Source organism: Erinaceus europaeus, chromosome X (genome assembly GCF_950295315.1).
Source record: "Erinaceus europaeus chromosome X, mEriEur2.1, whole genome shotgun sequence".
Classification (NCBI taxonomy): Eukaryota; Metazoa; Chordata; class Mammalia; order Eulipotyphla; family Erinaceidae; genus Erinaceus; species Erinaceus europaeus.
Genome location: NC_080185.1, coordinates 5,059,810 through 5,075,067, shown reverse-complemented (window position 1 = coordinate 5,075,067; position 15,258 = coordinate 5,059,810). Strand labels below are relative to the sequence as shown.

The following is a 15,258-nucleotide window of genomic DNA, read 5'->3' as shown; positions in this document are numbered from 1 at the left end:
CTCTCAGCCCTAAGATAGATTTCCTTGTGTCTGTGTTCGAATGCTGGCACATTCTCACAGTCCCCCAGCGCCCACCTGCTACTGGTCTTATATCATGTCCAAAACTCGCCTCTTCACAGCTGCTAAGTGCCAGCATCTGGCCAGAATCTCTTAGCACTGCAGAAGTTCTCATGGGAATGTTACCAAACCCCAGTTAGATCTACCAAGAACAGAAACTGAGATCCGTCCTTCTATCAATGTGGTGCATTGCAGTAACTGTAACATTGGTCAAGTGTTTGGGCACATTGCGTTTCTGGGATGCACCCTGTTTGCTCATATCACGTCACCTTTTTTCCTACATGTTGTAAGGTCAGGATCTGGAATGATGTGTTCCTGGAGCCATCACTGTGAGAACGCTTTTCATTCTGAGTCCCTGCATACATAGACACTTTGGGATTTCTTCTGGAGTCATGTTGGTGGCTGCTGTGCTTTCAGCTCCCCCATGTAGAAAGAGTGAGGCTCTACCCATTTGCTTGTCTGCTTGGGGGTCAGAGGTACTTCCCACCTGTGATCACCTGTGGCAGTTGCTTCATGTATTTCTGTTCTCTCTGATTCTGCCAGAAGGACAGATGTGGACCCCGTTCCTCCTGCCGTGGTGGAGTGGTATCCTTCTCGGGCATTGGAGGGGGTTTCAGCCCTTCTGGCTTCAGGCCCTGGTGACAAGCTCTGACTCAGATCTAGAGAGCTGAACACTCTGTGGGCTTAATCTTACCGTTAGACTTTGACTCTGTTCCAAGCTACAGCTTAACTGCCTTGTGAAAAATGGTCAGTATACTGTGTTTCAGAAATTGAACTGTAAACCTAAACCATATTTCCCTCTTCATTCCAGTTTCCATCAGCTTTTGAGTTTAATGAACTATTCTTGATTACGATTCTGGATCACCTCTATAGCTGCCTCTTTGGGACGTTCTTGTGTGACTCTGAACAGCAGCGACTCAAAGAGGTATGTGTGATCGCATGTGAACCTTTATTTTAAAAATACTTTTCTCTTTTTTATATATTGTCTTAAATTTCTGTATGGGGGGGTCAGTGGTTTACAGTTGACAGTAAAATACAATAGTTTGTACATGTGTAACATTTCCCAGTTTTCCATATAACAGTTCAACCCCCACTAGGTCCTCCTCTGCCATCATGTTCCAGGACCTGAACCCTCTCCCCCTTTATTTATTTATTGGATAGAAACAGCCAGAAATCAAGAGGGAAGGGGGAGGGAGAGAGAGAGAGAGAGTCACACGCAAAACTACTTCACTGTTCACAAAGCTTCCCTCCTGCAGGTGGGGTCAAACCTATGTCCTTGTGCATTGTAACGTATGCGCTCAGCCAGGTGCACCATCGCCCAGCCCCTGAACTTTTAGGTCGTTTTCTGCTGATTTTGGGAAATGGTTTCAATGATCCCTAACTCACATACTTCAACATGCACTCAGAACTTATGTTTCTTTTTATTATAGGCTTAACAGGGCCCCATCCCATGAGACCTTGGGCTATGTGGACTTGATGGCAAGTTTCTAGCAGTGGAGGAAGCTCATTGTTCTCCATGTCCTCTCAGACGCTTGGTTTTGTGTGTCTTTTCCACTGGAATGTGTCTCCCGTGGACAAATATTCATTCAGAGCATGTTCCCATTTTTAACAGGATTGCCTGTAGAACTGTAAAGTTGCCTTCTATTAATATATCCTTTACATATTCATGTCCTTTATCAGATATGCTAATCGCAGAAATTTTCTCCAAGTCGGTGGGCTGTCTTCTTACATTTCTGATGTTATCATTTGAAGCTCACAAGTTGTAAATGTTGAAGAGGCCCCAGTTGGGCTATTTCTCTTCAGTTGCCTACACTTCTGGTGTGATAGCTAAGAAATCACTACCTGGCCCAATATCAGGAAGACCTCACCCTGTATTTTCTTCTAGCAGTTTAGTCATTTGGGGCTCATATATTCAGTTCCAGGACCCACTTTGAGGTTTTTGTACAATACAGCTTCACTGCTCTTGCTTTTAATACATATAAATATATTAATATTAATAATAAAATATATTCACAATTAATATATACGATAGAGACAAATCAATAAGGAAAAGGGAGATAGATAAAGAGAGACACTTGTAGCACTGCTTCAGTGCTTGTGAAGTTTCCCTCTTGCTGGCAGGGACTGAGGGCTTGAACCTGGGTCCTTGTGCACTTTTTTGTGCGTGCTCAGCAAGGTACATTGCCCCCCCGCCCCCGTCCCTTGTTCTTGGTTTTGATGTCGCTATCCTTGATCAGTGGTTGCGTCTCTCTGCCCCGCTGCATCGCTCCCAGCCTGTTTTCCTGGATAGTGGCACATGTGGTCACAGCAGCTCCTCATACACATCATCATGAAATGGACTGTGATGGGGAGATGGCAGTGAGTGACCTGTGCACACTTGTGTCTGTGCACATGTACGTGTGTGTGGTGTGTGTGTGTGTGTGTGTGATCTATGAATGCCACTTCCCCCAGTGTTCAATGCTGAACTGCTAAAGGGAACTGGAATCCGAGCTGTCGTCACCACTGGATGCCTGCAGCCTGTGGCTCTCCGGAAGTGACTCTTCTGACATCACAGACCCAGTTGCCATTCATGACCTTCCCTCAATCTGTTTTTTTTTTTTTTGGGGGGGGGTGTCCAGTGTGTGTTTCCTTGTCATTCTTGGCATGTGACGGTGCATAGCAGAAGTGGATGGTTCAGAAGCAGGGCATACCCACGTCAGGTCAGTTCACGAGGCTTTGCAGACAAGTGGCTTTCTCTCACCGCATCCCATTTGTGCTTTCCAGGATGTGCAGACAAAGACTATATCTTTATGGTCTTATATCAATAGCCAGCTGGACGAATTCTCCAATCCTTTCTTTGTGAATTACGAGTTCCACGTCTTATATCCTGTGGCGAGTATGAGCCATTTGGAATTGTGGGTAAACTACTACGTGCGATGGAACCCACGCATGAGGCCTCAGGTATCTTTTGGATTTTCTTCTTTTAAAATTTATTTATTTATGTATTTATTTATTTTGGATAAAGAAAGAAGTTGAGAGGGAAGGGGAAGATGAGAGAGAGACAGAGAGACTGAGGCCTGCAGTACTTACTTCACTGCTCATGAAGCTTTCTGTTTCCATATGGGGACTGGGGACTTGAACCCAGGTCCCTGTGCATTGTAATATGCGCTCTTAACCAGATGCACCACCACCCTGCCCTCTGGATTTTCTTCTTTGTAAAATAGCAGGTCTGTCTTTCCAGGAATAGCTGGCACTGCAGAATTGTGTGCACTCAGCCACCAGAGGGCTCCACCCTGCCTTTCGGTGGCCAGTTCTATGTTCATCTTTAGAGGTCAAGATAAAAACCCTTAGTAACTGTCTCCAGGGCAAATGGGACGTTGATGAAGTCCCTTTAATGGGACTGACCTCACATCTTTCCCTGGATTTGACTGAGGGGCTGTTGGTGGCTGTTACCCAGGGGCCACAGGGAAACAGCCAAGTGGTGACTGAACAGTGCCCTGTGGTCCTGGGTTCCAGATATGGGGGCTACCCCAGAAATAAGGCTGGCCTGCATCACATTGTAAATACCTCCTTCCCACTGTGCTTGCTCACACAACACTTCTGGCTGAGAGAACCTTGGAGGACAGGGCAGGGCCTGGCAGCCGCTAACACTTGCTCGCCAGCGGTGTTCGCTGCCTAAACTGGGGCCACGGCTCAGTTACCACCTCTGAGGACTCCCCAGGTGCTCCCTCCCAGCCTCTGCTCTGCCCTGGGTGGACAGATATTTTCTTTTTCTTTCTCTTTCTTTCTTCATTTCTCTCTTTTTTGAAGAAAAAAACTTCTCCTTTATTAGGGGATTCATGTTTTACAGTTGACAGTAAGGACAGTAGTTTATACATATATAACATTTCTCAGTTCTCCACATAACAGTACAACCCCCACTAGGTCCTCTGTCATGGACAGATATTATCTGTCCAAAGCTGTAAGGCTTTGTTCTGTCATTGTCCAACTGTGCACATGCGCCCGTCCCATCTTCCTTCCTGAGGCCCCTTCTTCCCTCTCAGCATCTAACAGTCTTGGGGCATATATCATTTCCTAGTGGGGCACAAAGTCAGCGGTGGTCTTCAGCCCTAGAGGCTGGGTGCTTAGGACAGGCTTCTTCTGAGGTCACGAGTGGGGTCGGTCCCAGCCTCTGTCCTGTAGGTCTTCCTTGGTATGCCCACTGAGTGAGTCCTCTTGTTCGCACTGTCCCTTTCCATAAGGAGATTGCTCAGACTTGCAAATGGGAACCACTCTGATGGTTTCATATTGCCATGAGCTCCTGGCTCTCATCACACCCTGGGGCACTGGTGGCTAGCATCTCAGTATGGGTATGGGGGAGGGGTACACAGTCCCAGGACACACCTACTGGGGGGAGGAACCAAAGCAGCCCTTCTCCCTTGTAAATTGCCCAGTGCTTGAGCTGCAGTGGCCCCATCACTTCACTGCCCTTCTCTCCCTTCTGGAATGGTCGCTCATCAGAGACTCAGAGCCAGGCTCTACGTGAGCAGCTGGCTACCAAAGACAGTGAGAAAAGGCAGGGGTGCTGGTCTGGGGGTAGTTGGGGGCCCTTTTCCCCAAGGTGAGGGCCTGATTGGCTGCCGGGGACTCAGCCAGAGCAGGCTGCATGCTGCCAGGGGTAGCTCCTGGCCTCGGCCCCACCTGGCACACTGCCACCATTACTCACTCACTCGCTCTGAGGTAGGCAGTCTCTCTAGCATCCACCTGTGTTGTTATTATAAAGGAAGATGACACGAGAAAAGATGGGAGGGCAGTTTTGGGGCCTGGGGTGTGGCTGTGGGGACCACAGCCTCACAGTGGATGTTACTAAGGGGAGCTTGAGGGCGAAGCATTCCAGCTTCTGGAATCCACCTAGCAGCCACTAGCGAAAAGGTAAGCCTGTCTGTGGCTGCTTCACGTGGCCTCAGTGGGGACACTGGGTGGGGACATCGTGCTGGCTGCTGGGACTGTCCGCAGATGAGAGTAGGGTGTGCCCAGGCAACCGTCGAGCCCTGACGCCTGTGTCCCTTCAGATGCCGATCCACCAGAACCTGAAGGAGCTGCTGGCTGTACGCTCTGAGCTGCAGAAGCGTGTGGAAGAGCTGCATCGCGAGGTGGCGGCTCGGGCCTCGTCTTCCTCCGAGCGGGGCTCGTCGCCCTCACACTCGGCCACCACCCCTGTGCACACATCGGTGTGACCCCGAGGGCACCACCCCATGCCATGAGCTGTGACCTGGTCCCTTAGGGTTAGGCCCGGTGCCCTCCTGGGTGCCATTTCCCACCAGCGACCGTGTATGGCTGGGTAACAGTGTAAACTGTACAGTGCTCTCTGTGTTGTGAACACTCTTTTGCCTTCCTTCCCTCTGCGGGTGCTGGGGGTGTGGGCTGGGGGTCAGTCTCCCCTTCCCTTCCCTTCCCACAACCCCAGAACACCAAGCTCAAGGGGCTCTGCTCTGTTGTATGACAGTGGCATGCTTGGTGGCCAGCAGAGGTGGCCTTCTGTCTCCAGTCATCTCCCTGCCCAGGTTTTTCCACACCAGTCAGGAGTGGGTGTATAGAGAAGGTATTTTTAAAAGAGAAACATGCCTTTATTTTCCTATGCCCACTGTGTGACAAGTTCTGCCCCAGCGAGATGCCATTGCATCCGGTCATTTTCTGGCTGTGCCTCTGGCCTCGGCTCACTGGTTCTGTCTCCTGAGGGGACCCACGCCATGAGTGATGCTGGTGTGGCTTCCCTGGCTTGGTCTGTGGCCTGCGAAGGGGAGCGAGGATGCCTCGACTCCACTCCTGTGGCAGTTACACTGCTGTTTGGTTCGAAACAGGTTTTTTCACCTGCATGGCTGAGCCTGCCATTGTGAACATGTGTCCCCTCAGCCTCCTGCTTCCCCACCTTCACTCCCTGACCCGAGTGCCATCAGATGGACCCCACTGTGCGCCAGACCCCCTTCCTCAGGGCCCCTCTTCTGCATGGGCCCAAGCAGACCGCACCCAAGGTGGCAGATGTTAGGCCCAGGCCTATACATTGACCTTATTTTTGAAACAGTGTTCTTGAAGCAAGTTTTTTAAATGGTGAAATACTTAGAGAATAGATGTTTTTCAACTTTCAGCCTTCTAAGTCTTCTGAAAAAAAATTTTTTTTTTTTTTTGCTATCACTTACTCAAGGTTACCTGATAACTGGGAATCAGTTCTCCCGTTTCATCATCTGGGGAGTTTGATTCTAATGGAGCATCACTGATATCAGCCTTGAGTCTCAGCTGGGGTGAGAGCTCCTCATGGAGTGAGTTGCTGTGATGTGAGATGGGAACGGTTACTACTCTTTCCAGAAGTGCCACTCACCCGCTGCTGCACTGGGACTGTGGAGCTGGGATGGACTGGATGGCGAGAGAGGGCTCCAGAACGCCCACCTGGCCGGACCATAGCACTTAGGGGCCCCTTTCTGTCCCTGGAGCAGAATGTGCTCCAACTACCTGACATCTAGTTTGTGACTTAAGCAATTCTCATGTCCAGTTCTGATTAACTGTCCTAGAGTATACAACCTCTCCAGGTGAGTTTGAGAACTGGTACAATACTGTTTCTGCTGCCTCGAATGCGCGGTTCTCCAGAGTGATTAAATTGTCAACCCGTGGTCTCTGTGGTGGTTTCTAATGACGTGGGCGGGCGTCGCCTTTGGGGAAATGGCTGATGATAACACAGGTATCACTCTCATGCACGGTGCTTGGCACACAGCCAGAGTGTTTCACATGAGGAATCCTCCACTAAGTGCGCATTGCACAAGTCTTTCAGGTCTTGAGTGTACTGAAATGACCTCAAGTGCTAGACTGGAGAGAGAGAGCACAGTGGCCATTTAAAAGTTTTTGTGCCTGAGACTCTGTGGTCCCGGGTCCAAGCCTTCTCAACACCAGGAGCCAGAGCTGAGCATTATCATCATTATTATCATAATTATTAGGATATTATTATGATAATTATCATCGTCATTGAACAAGGTGTCCAGATCATAGCAAAGGACTACAGACTCTTGAGAGTCGAGCTCTGAGGAGGTGGTGCTATGCTTCTGGGCATGTTTTCTGGAACAGCAAAGCTACCCTGGGCTCCCTCACCACCACCCCCCCACACACAGAGTGATTCACAAGATTATCGGATAACCGGAGTATAATTACATACCACTCTTACCACCAAAATTCTGTGCAACCCTCCCCTCCCCCCAAAAACTTAACCACCATAGTTCTCCCAAGGTCATAGTTATGGGTTGACTATATTTTTCCAAGTACATGTGTTTCAAGTCTATTTCACTTATGAGTGAAATCATCTGTTCTCCTTTTCCCTTTACCCTCTCAGAGAAGAGAAACAGCACCTGGCTTCCTCAGGTGTTCTCCAGATTTTCTTCTCAGTCATGGGAAGGGTCTTGGTGGAATTGGGAGTTCAGAGCCCTCTGGTCATCTTCCCCGAACATTTTTCTCTTTGGGGGGTATGGACCAAAGTTCTTTTTGGGGTGCAGAAGGAAGATACTCTGGTTTCTCTAACTGTCCCACCCCCAATTCCTGAAGCCTTTGTGTGTGTCCATGAGAGCAGTGTGTGTGTGTGTGTGTGTGTGTGTGAGCGCGCGCACACGCGCGCGTGTGCAGTGCATATTCATGCGCACGAGTATCTACGATGGCCTGGAGAAAAACACACTATCGGGCCAAGTGGTGGCACACCTGGTTGTGACAGACAGAGAACGACAGACATTACCACATGTAAGGACCTGGGTTCAAGCACCCACTCCCTACCTGAGGAGAGGGGCCGCTTGATGAGTAGTGGAGCAGATCTGCAGGTGTCTCTCTCTCTCCCCCTCTCCACTCAGTTTCTCTTTTTATTCTTTTCCATTTTATTGGATAGGATAGAGAGAGACTGAGAGGGGAAGAGGAGATAGGGAGAGAGACAGTTACCTGCAGACCTGCTTCACCACTTGTGAAGCACCCCCTGCCCCTGCAGGTGGGGAGAAGGGGCTCGAACCTGGGGTTTTGCACAGGTTCTTGTGCATAGTACTATGTGCGCTTAACCAGGTGCACCACCACCCAGCCCCCTCAATTTCTGTCCTATTAACTGAAAATAGAAAAGGGAAAATAGGGGGTCAGGCGGTAGTGCAGCGGGTTAAGCGCATGTGGCATAAAGCTTAAGGCCCAACATAAGGATCCTGGTTCGAGCCCCCAGCTCCCCACCTGCAGGAGAGTCACTTCACAAGCAGTGAAGCAGGTCTGCAGGTGTCTGTCTTTCTCTCCCCCTCTGTCTTCCCCTCCTCTCTCCATTTCTCTCTGTCCTATCCAAGAATGACAACAACAACAATAAGACAACAAGAGCAACAAAAGGGAGAATAAAAATAAAATAAGAAAAGGGGAAAAAAGGGGGTGAATGGCCATTGGGAGCCATGGATCCATAGTGCTGGCACCAAGCCCCAGTGGCAAAAAAGAAAAAAAAAAAAAGCTCTTGGTTCAAGTGTCCGGCTCCCCACCTGTAGGGGAGTAGGGGAGTTGCTTCACAGGCCTGAAGCAGGTCTGCAGGTGTCTGTCTTTCTCTCCCCCTCTCTATCTTCCCCTCCTCTCTCCATTTCTGTCCTATCCAACAACAACATCAATAACAACAACAACTACAACAATAAAAAACAAGGGCAACAGAAGGAAAAATAAATATAGAAAAATGAAAACAAACAAAAAAAAAGCTCACACTGCCTTTCTTATACAGTCCTGTCCCCAGCCATGATAGGCGGGAGTCACAGGAGTTGAGAACATGGTACTGATTTCCTTTGAGACTGAAGTGGCACATAGCTGCCATTCATGTGACCCTGACCATGCTGCTGGCAGCCACTGTGTGGTGCTCCACAGGACTGACCAGGTGGCTTCTTGGTTTGCCAGCCAAGCTGAATGGTGCGAGGAACATAGTACCCTAAACAGGCCACTGTCCACATGGCTACAAGGGGTGCAGGAGTCCTGTCCCTGGCTGTCAGGTTCCTGGCACAGTGGGTGTGGTGCTGCCTTTCCAGGTCCCAAGGGAGTGTCCCCAGAGCTAAACTGTCCAGCAGGAGTGCACCCCGAAAAGGGCAGGGAAACATCAGCTGGAAGTTTCTAATTCCTTCACCCCCCCTTGGCCCATCACTCCCCACAGGCCACTGGCATTGATGTCCTGGGAGCTGGGCCTCTTGGTGAGTGGCTAAGAAGAGAATGGGGGGGTTAGTCAGTAGAGCAGCGGGTTAAGTGCATGTGGCGCAGAGTGCAAGGATCGTGCAAGGACCGGCGTAAGGATCCCGGTTCAAGCCTCCAGCTCCCCATCTGCAGGGGAGTCACTTCACAAGCGATGAAGCAGGTCTGCTGGTGTCTGTCTCTCCCCTTCTGTCTTCCCCTCCTCTCTCCATTTCTCTCTGTCCTATCCAACAATGAACGACATCAACAATAAAAATAATAACCACAACAAGGGCAACAAAAGGAGAAAAAAATGGCCTCCAGGAGCAGTGGACTCACGGTGCAGGCACTGAGCCCCAGCAATAACCCTGGAGGCAAAAAAAAAAAAAAAACAGAGAGAATAGGAACCCATGAGGAGCTGAGAACTGGTGTCCATGGAGGGAGCTTCTCTGACATCCCAGCAGGGGGCAGAGTGGGTGGCAGGTTGTCCCTCTCATCCACTTCACTGGAAAGTGAGGAGGTTGGGATAGGCTGCCCAGTAGAGAGGCTATGACACCCAGGGACAGCTAGGCCACAGGAGTCTCTGTAATGCCCCAGCCTTGGAGTCATGGTGAGAAGGACCTTGCTGCAGGCCTTGGTGGCCTCACTGCCTCCCTTCTACACGCCTGCGGGGGAGGGGGTTGTTCCAGAGCCATATGAAGCTGTCAGGTCTCGAGACAATGTCCCCTTGTGCCAAGGTCACGGCTATGTGCACATACCTTCTGGCTGCAGAGTACTGGGACTACCAGCCCTTGTCACCGTCAGGAGGGACAGGCAGGCTGAAGCTCGTGGGAGGGCCCTTAGGACCATGTTTCCCCCACCTTTGGGGTGCCACACAGGGCTCTCCTCAGCTCCAGCCCCAGCCCCATGGCCCTGGCTTGTTAGGGAACCTTCACCCCACAGTGGGGAAGGGTGGTGTGGACCCAAAGGCTGACTAGAAGGAAACAGGTTGTGGTCTAGTAACACCTGCTTCAAGCCAACACAGGGGAACCCACTGCAAGGCAGTGGTGTGTGTGTGTGTGTGTGTGTGTATGACACCTGCAGGGCAGAGATGCTGGATGTAACACCCTGCTGGTTTGGGCCTTGCATTCTGTGTGTGTGTGTGTGTGTGTGTGTGTGTGTGTGTGAGAGAGAGAGAGAGAGAGAGACCTGCAGGGCAGAGATGCTGGATGTAACACCCTGCTGGTTTGGGCCTTGCATTCTGTGTGTGTGTGTGTGTGTGTGTGTGTGTGTGTGTGTGTGTGTGTGTGTGTGAGAGAGAGAGAGAGAGAGAGAGAGAGACCTGCAGGGCAGAGATGCTGGATGTAACACCCTGCTGGTTTGGGCCTTGCATTCTGTGTGTGTGTGTGAGAGAGAGAGAGAGAGAGAGAGAGAGAGAGAGACCTGCAGGGCAGAGATGCTGGATGTAACACCCTGCTGGTTTGGGCCTTGCATTCTCCCCCACAGAAGAGGATGCCACTGAAGATACTGTGAGAGGTCTGGAGGACAGGCCCTGGGTGGGCCAGAGGGAATGTTCCAGCAGTCAGCTCTGCTTGGGTCAGAGAAGACAGCTCTGGTCAACTCGAGGGGGGCCAGTGCCTCCCACACTTGCCACCAGAATAGGACAGTCAGGAATGTGACAGACAGACTGACCAAGCCAGATGTAGTGTATTTCACTAAACCACTAAGCCCATCCCTCCCTCCCTCCCTCCCTCAGGTAGGCATCTCTCAGCAAGCTTCGGCTCTCCATGCACAGGCCAGAAGCCTGAGGCCTGGCTGCAGAGTAAGCACACACAGCAGGAAGCCACTCCAGTGCAGGAGTTACTCTGACCCTCCTGGTGTTCCTAGGAAGCCCTGCACACTTAGAGGGGAGTCAGGCCTGAGAGGAGCAGCTTCCAGCTTTCCCAGAAGATTCCTAATGGCCCCAGGGCAGGACTTGAGACTTGGCCATTTGCACTTAAATAAATGAAAAGCTCTTTCCCTTGGGTGTGTGTGTGTGTGTGTGTGTGTGTGTGTGTGTGTGAGAGAGAGAGAGAGACAGAGAGACAGAGCTGGAAGGAAGGGGGCCCCTACCCCTACCCATAGCCGGTGCTCAGTAGCTGCTTCCTCTCATGAGCTCCAAGAGAAGAGGGTACCCTTTGGTCACAGCCGACAGCCTATACAGTGCGGACAGCCAGGCCTGGGTGTAGACCCCGGTCCCCAAGCTCTGGGGTCTCCCTTCACAAGCCCCACCAAAGTGTGGGGGCAGCTGGCTTGGAGGCAGGTGTGGGGTTCAGGCTCACACCTGGGTCTGTGTGAGGCCCCACAGACCCTCTCCGTGGGTACACAAAGACCTGGGTTTGAGGGAAAGCTCGTACTCAGGAGAATTTGGTGATGTCGCGGGAGCAGGGCAGCAGGGTCCATGGAATGGAGGCTCAGATCCGAGTGGGCTCAGGCGGCTGTGTGGCCTGTGGCTGCAGCGAATACTTCACTGTGAAGAGCAGAGTCTCGTGAGTGTGCGCGAAACACATGCATGGACACATACAAGCACACACACTCATAGGCATGTACGCACAGGCCAGCCCAGTCCTGCAAGAGGAAAACCTGTCTGCCCACCCCCCCCCCAACACACACACAGGAGACCCCTGGAGGGAAGGAGGTAGGTGGCAGGCCCAGGTAACATCTGCTCAGTTGGAGTATCCTGCTGTGGATAGTGGGGGTGCTCTTGCCACCCCGGCTTAGTTCTGGGATGAATCGGCAAGTGGCTGTCTCCTGGTCTCTGTACCAGGAAGCTGGGATGCGCCTGCTGGGGGGTGAGGGGGGCCAAACACATGCTCCGTCCCTGCCAGCCCCTGCTCTGCTACATCCATCAGTGACGCCTCACCTTGGGGCTCCTCGCACACCACAGCCTCCAGGTTCTCCCCCTTCACGTAGTCAGCGTGCACCCCTTCTGTAAAGGGTGAAGGCGGCATTAGTGACGAGATCCCCAAGCATGACTGAGGACTCTGGGAAACAGCACCCCCCCAGTGAGCCTTGACCACCACCCAGTGTACCCCCAGGGGTGATCCTGCTTAGGAGTCCCCATCACCCTTAGAATGATGGCATGGCACACCCTTCCCCAGCAAGACTCCCCAGGGTCCCCATGCCTGCTGGGGCAGAGAGAGCCAAGGACCATGGGTGGGGCCAAGAGGGGCGTGGCTTCACCACCCACTGAGGGTGACACTCTGGGAAAGGCCAAGCGTGGGTGTTTGGGGTGACCACTCAGTGGCGGCACTGCTCCCTTGTCACTCCCAGTAGGACTTGGGGACACCAGCAGGCAGGCCAAGTGCACAAGCCGTGTGTGGAGCAGGGCAGGTGACAAACCAGGGGACACTTCCCAGCTGTGGACAGGGTCTAGGACAGCCCCCAGGTCATCTGTCATGGGGCACCACCACTGTCCAGGCCCTGGTGCCCACATGCCGACTGGGGATAGCACAGCCTGGGAGGTGCTGCCGCTGCAGGCACACCAGGGAAGGCGAAGCTGGTAGTGGTGGCAGGTAGGCCAGTGGGGACTATCGGGTGCAGACAAAGGTGGTGGAGGGGCATGTGATGGATGAGGGGTGCAGGCCAAGGCTGATGGGGGGCAGGCAGGGTAGGACACCGTTACCTTGGGCATCTGTTGCATCTGAAGGCAAGACACAAAGCTGACATACCTGATGCTAGGACTTGCACCAACACCTAGCCCAGGGCCCTTGGTGGCAGCAGCGACTAAGGTGGGGACAGGCCCTTCAGTACATGCACTGTCCGTAGATCCTGAGGGGCCAGCTGATAGCACTTTGGCAGAGCTCCTCGGGGGTGCTTAGTCACCCCACAAACACCCACAGGGCTCATCCTACTGGCCCTGTGAGGTGTCTAGACTCACTATGCCCCTTAGGGAGCTAACTATTCTGTCTAGCAGGGGGCGCTGTGGTAGCACAGAAAAAGCAGCTGAGCCACCAGGCCTTAGAAAGAGGCTTCCAGGAAAGAGAAGGGACCCCCACCCTCCACCCAGCACCCAGGCGGCCAGGCATGCTGAACAAGGTGAAGTATTGAATGTGTGTGTGTGTGTGTGTGTGTGTGTGTGTGTGTGTGGTGGGGGACAGAGGCTGATGGAACTTTCCAGATGGTGGAAATGGTGTAGAGCCACCCCAGGACCAGGAAGCTGGTCCTGGGAAAGCCAAGAAAGCAGTGAACAGAGCTGGGGGAGTTTCTTCAATTCTGGGGGACAAGCCCCCTCACGAGGGTTCCCCTCCGTGAGTGTGGGTTGTGTATGGATAAGGGACCCAGTGAGCTCAGCGATGACAGTGACAACACTGGCAGATGGGGTGGGGAGGGTGGAGGTGATAGGAGGAAGGGGAGCCCAGAGGCCAAGGGCTCATCTCTATACCACAGTGTCTGAGAAGTCTCATCTTAGCCTCAAGCCAACTGCCTATGGAGCCTAGACTCCACCCCCATTCCTACTGGTGCCCCTATACTTGTAGTTCCTGTCTGGGGCCCCCTTGCCCACCCCTGGAGACCCCCACTTCCTTGTCTATAAAAGGAAGGGTCACTGGGCTAGTGTGTGACCCCAAGCTGTGGCCCCCTCCGCAGGCCTGCCTGTCTGTATCCCATGGCATGTTGGGGGTGGATCTGAGACTTTGAGAGTGAGCTAGAATGACAAGGGTCCTTACAGGGTAAGGGGTACAGAGAAGGGGACTTGGGACTCAAGTAACAGGAGGGGTTCAGGACCACAGGAAGCTGACGCCCTGTGACCTAGGACTCCTGGTGTCCACATGGGGGAGAACAGGTGTGTTGCTCTAAGCTGGTTTCTTAGTTCTGGCCCAGGGGGCAGTGTTCAGGTCAGGCCCACTTCGGGAGCTCCCCTGTTAATGTTGGGAGCCCATCTGGCTTTGTGTGCTGCTCTCTGGTAGGGTGACCTGGACAGTTGTGCAAGGCGCGCACTGTGGTGTGACTGCTAGCTAGCTGCCCAAAAGGGGTGATGGCCCAAGTCGAGTACAGTCCAGGAGGAAGGACTGCAAGCATGAGGCCACATGGAAAGTCCAGGTGTGGTGCACTCTGGAGAGGGCTACATCAAGGACAGGTGAGTGGCCATTGGGACAGAACTCAGCTGAGGGCTGAGGAGATGGCACCATGGTTCTGCAGAAGCCTTTCCTGCCTGAGGCTCTGTAATCCCAAGTTCAGTCCTCAGCACCGCCATCATCCAGAGCTGAGCAGTGCTCTGGTATCTCTTACTCATTAAAATAAACAAATAATATTTACTTAAAGAATAGTTAGGGGAGAGTCGGGCAGTAGCGCAGCGGGTTAAGCACACACGGTGCAAAGCGCAAGGACTGGCGTAAGGATCCCAGTTCGAGCCCCCGGCTCCCCATCTGCAGGGGAGTCGCTTCACAGGTGGTGAAGCAGGTCTGCAGGTGTCTATCTTTCTCTCCCCCTCTCTGTCTTCCCCTCCTCTCTCCATTTGTCTCTGTCCGATCCAACAATGAAGACATCAACAACAATAATAACTACAACAAACGACAAGGGCAACGAAAGGGGAAAGAAATAAATAAAATATAAAAAAATTATTTAAAAAAAAACAAGAATAGGTAGGGGCCCACCTGCGGGGGAGGGTGGCTTCGCAAGCATTGGAGCAGGTCTGCAGGTGTCTATCTTTCTCTCTCCCTCTCAATCTTTCCCTCCTCTCTCAATTTCTCTCTATCCTATACAACAAAAACAAAAATGGTAAAAATGGCCACCAAGAGCAGTGGAGTCGTAGTGTAGGTACAGAACCCCAGAGATAACCCTAGAGGCAAAAAGAAAAAAAAAGGTAAGGGGAGATACCATAGTAGTTCTGCAAACAGATTCTCATGCCTGAGGCTCTGCGGTTTCAGGTTCAATCTCCCAAACCAATAAGTCAGAGTTGAGCAGGGTTCTGGAAAAATAAAATAAAATAAAACCTGCTGGGGCCAGATGGTGGTGGGATGACACCAAAGTGAGCGCACACATCACAGCGTCCAAGGACCCAGGTTCAAGCCCCTGGTTCCCACCTACAGGGGG

The 15,258-nt window shown here is 52.1% G+C and overlaps 2 protein-coding genes across 11 annotated transcripts in view; one reads left to right on the top strand and one right to left on the bottom strand.

The window, feature by feature from the left end:
* Positions 1-6,680, top strand: part of MTMR1 (myotubularin related protein 1) — a 58,732-nt gene extending 52,052 nt beyond the window's left edge. For all 6 annotated transcript variants that reach the window (XM_060183543.1, XM_016191461.2, XM_016191460.2 and 3 more), the window contains 3 exons: positions 869-982; positions 2,821-2,997; positions 5,088-6,680. In XM_060183543.1, coding sequence (XP_060039526.1) covers positions 869-982; positions 2,821-2,997; positions 5,088-5,252 — 456 coding nt within the window. In that variant the 3' untranslated portion in view covers positions 5,253-6,680. The remainder of the gene's footprint in view (positions 1-868; positions 983-2,820; positions 2,998-5,087) is intronic.
* A 1,237-nt stretch (positions 6,681-7,917) lies between these two features.
* Positions 7,918-15,258, bottom strand: part of CD99L2 (CD99 molecule like 2) — a 73,619-nt gene continuing 66,278 nt past the window's right edge. For 2 of the 5 annotated variants that reach the window (XM_060183538.1, XM_060183542.1), the window contains 4 exons: positions 12,851-12,868; positions 12,089-12,154; positions 10,630-11,695; positions 7,918-10,284 (listed from right to left, as the gene is read on the bottom strand). In XM_060183538.1, coding sequence (XP_060039521.1) covers positions 11,640-11,695; positions 12,089-12,154; positions 12,851-12,868 — 140 coding nt within the window. In that variant the 3' untranslated portion in view covers positions 7,918-10,284; positions 10,630-11,639. Of the gene's footprint in view, positions 10,285-10,629; positions 11,696-12,088; positions 12,155-12,850; positions 12,869-15,042; positions 15,134-15,258 lie in introns of those variants that run through there. The other 3 variants (XM_060183540.1, XM_060183539.1, XM_060183541.1) reach the window with 3 other exon arrangements.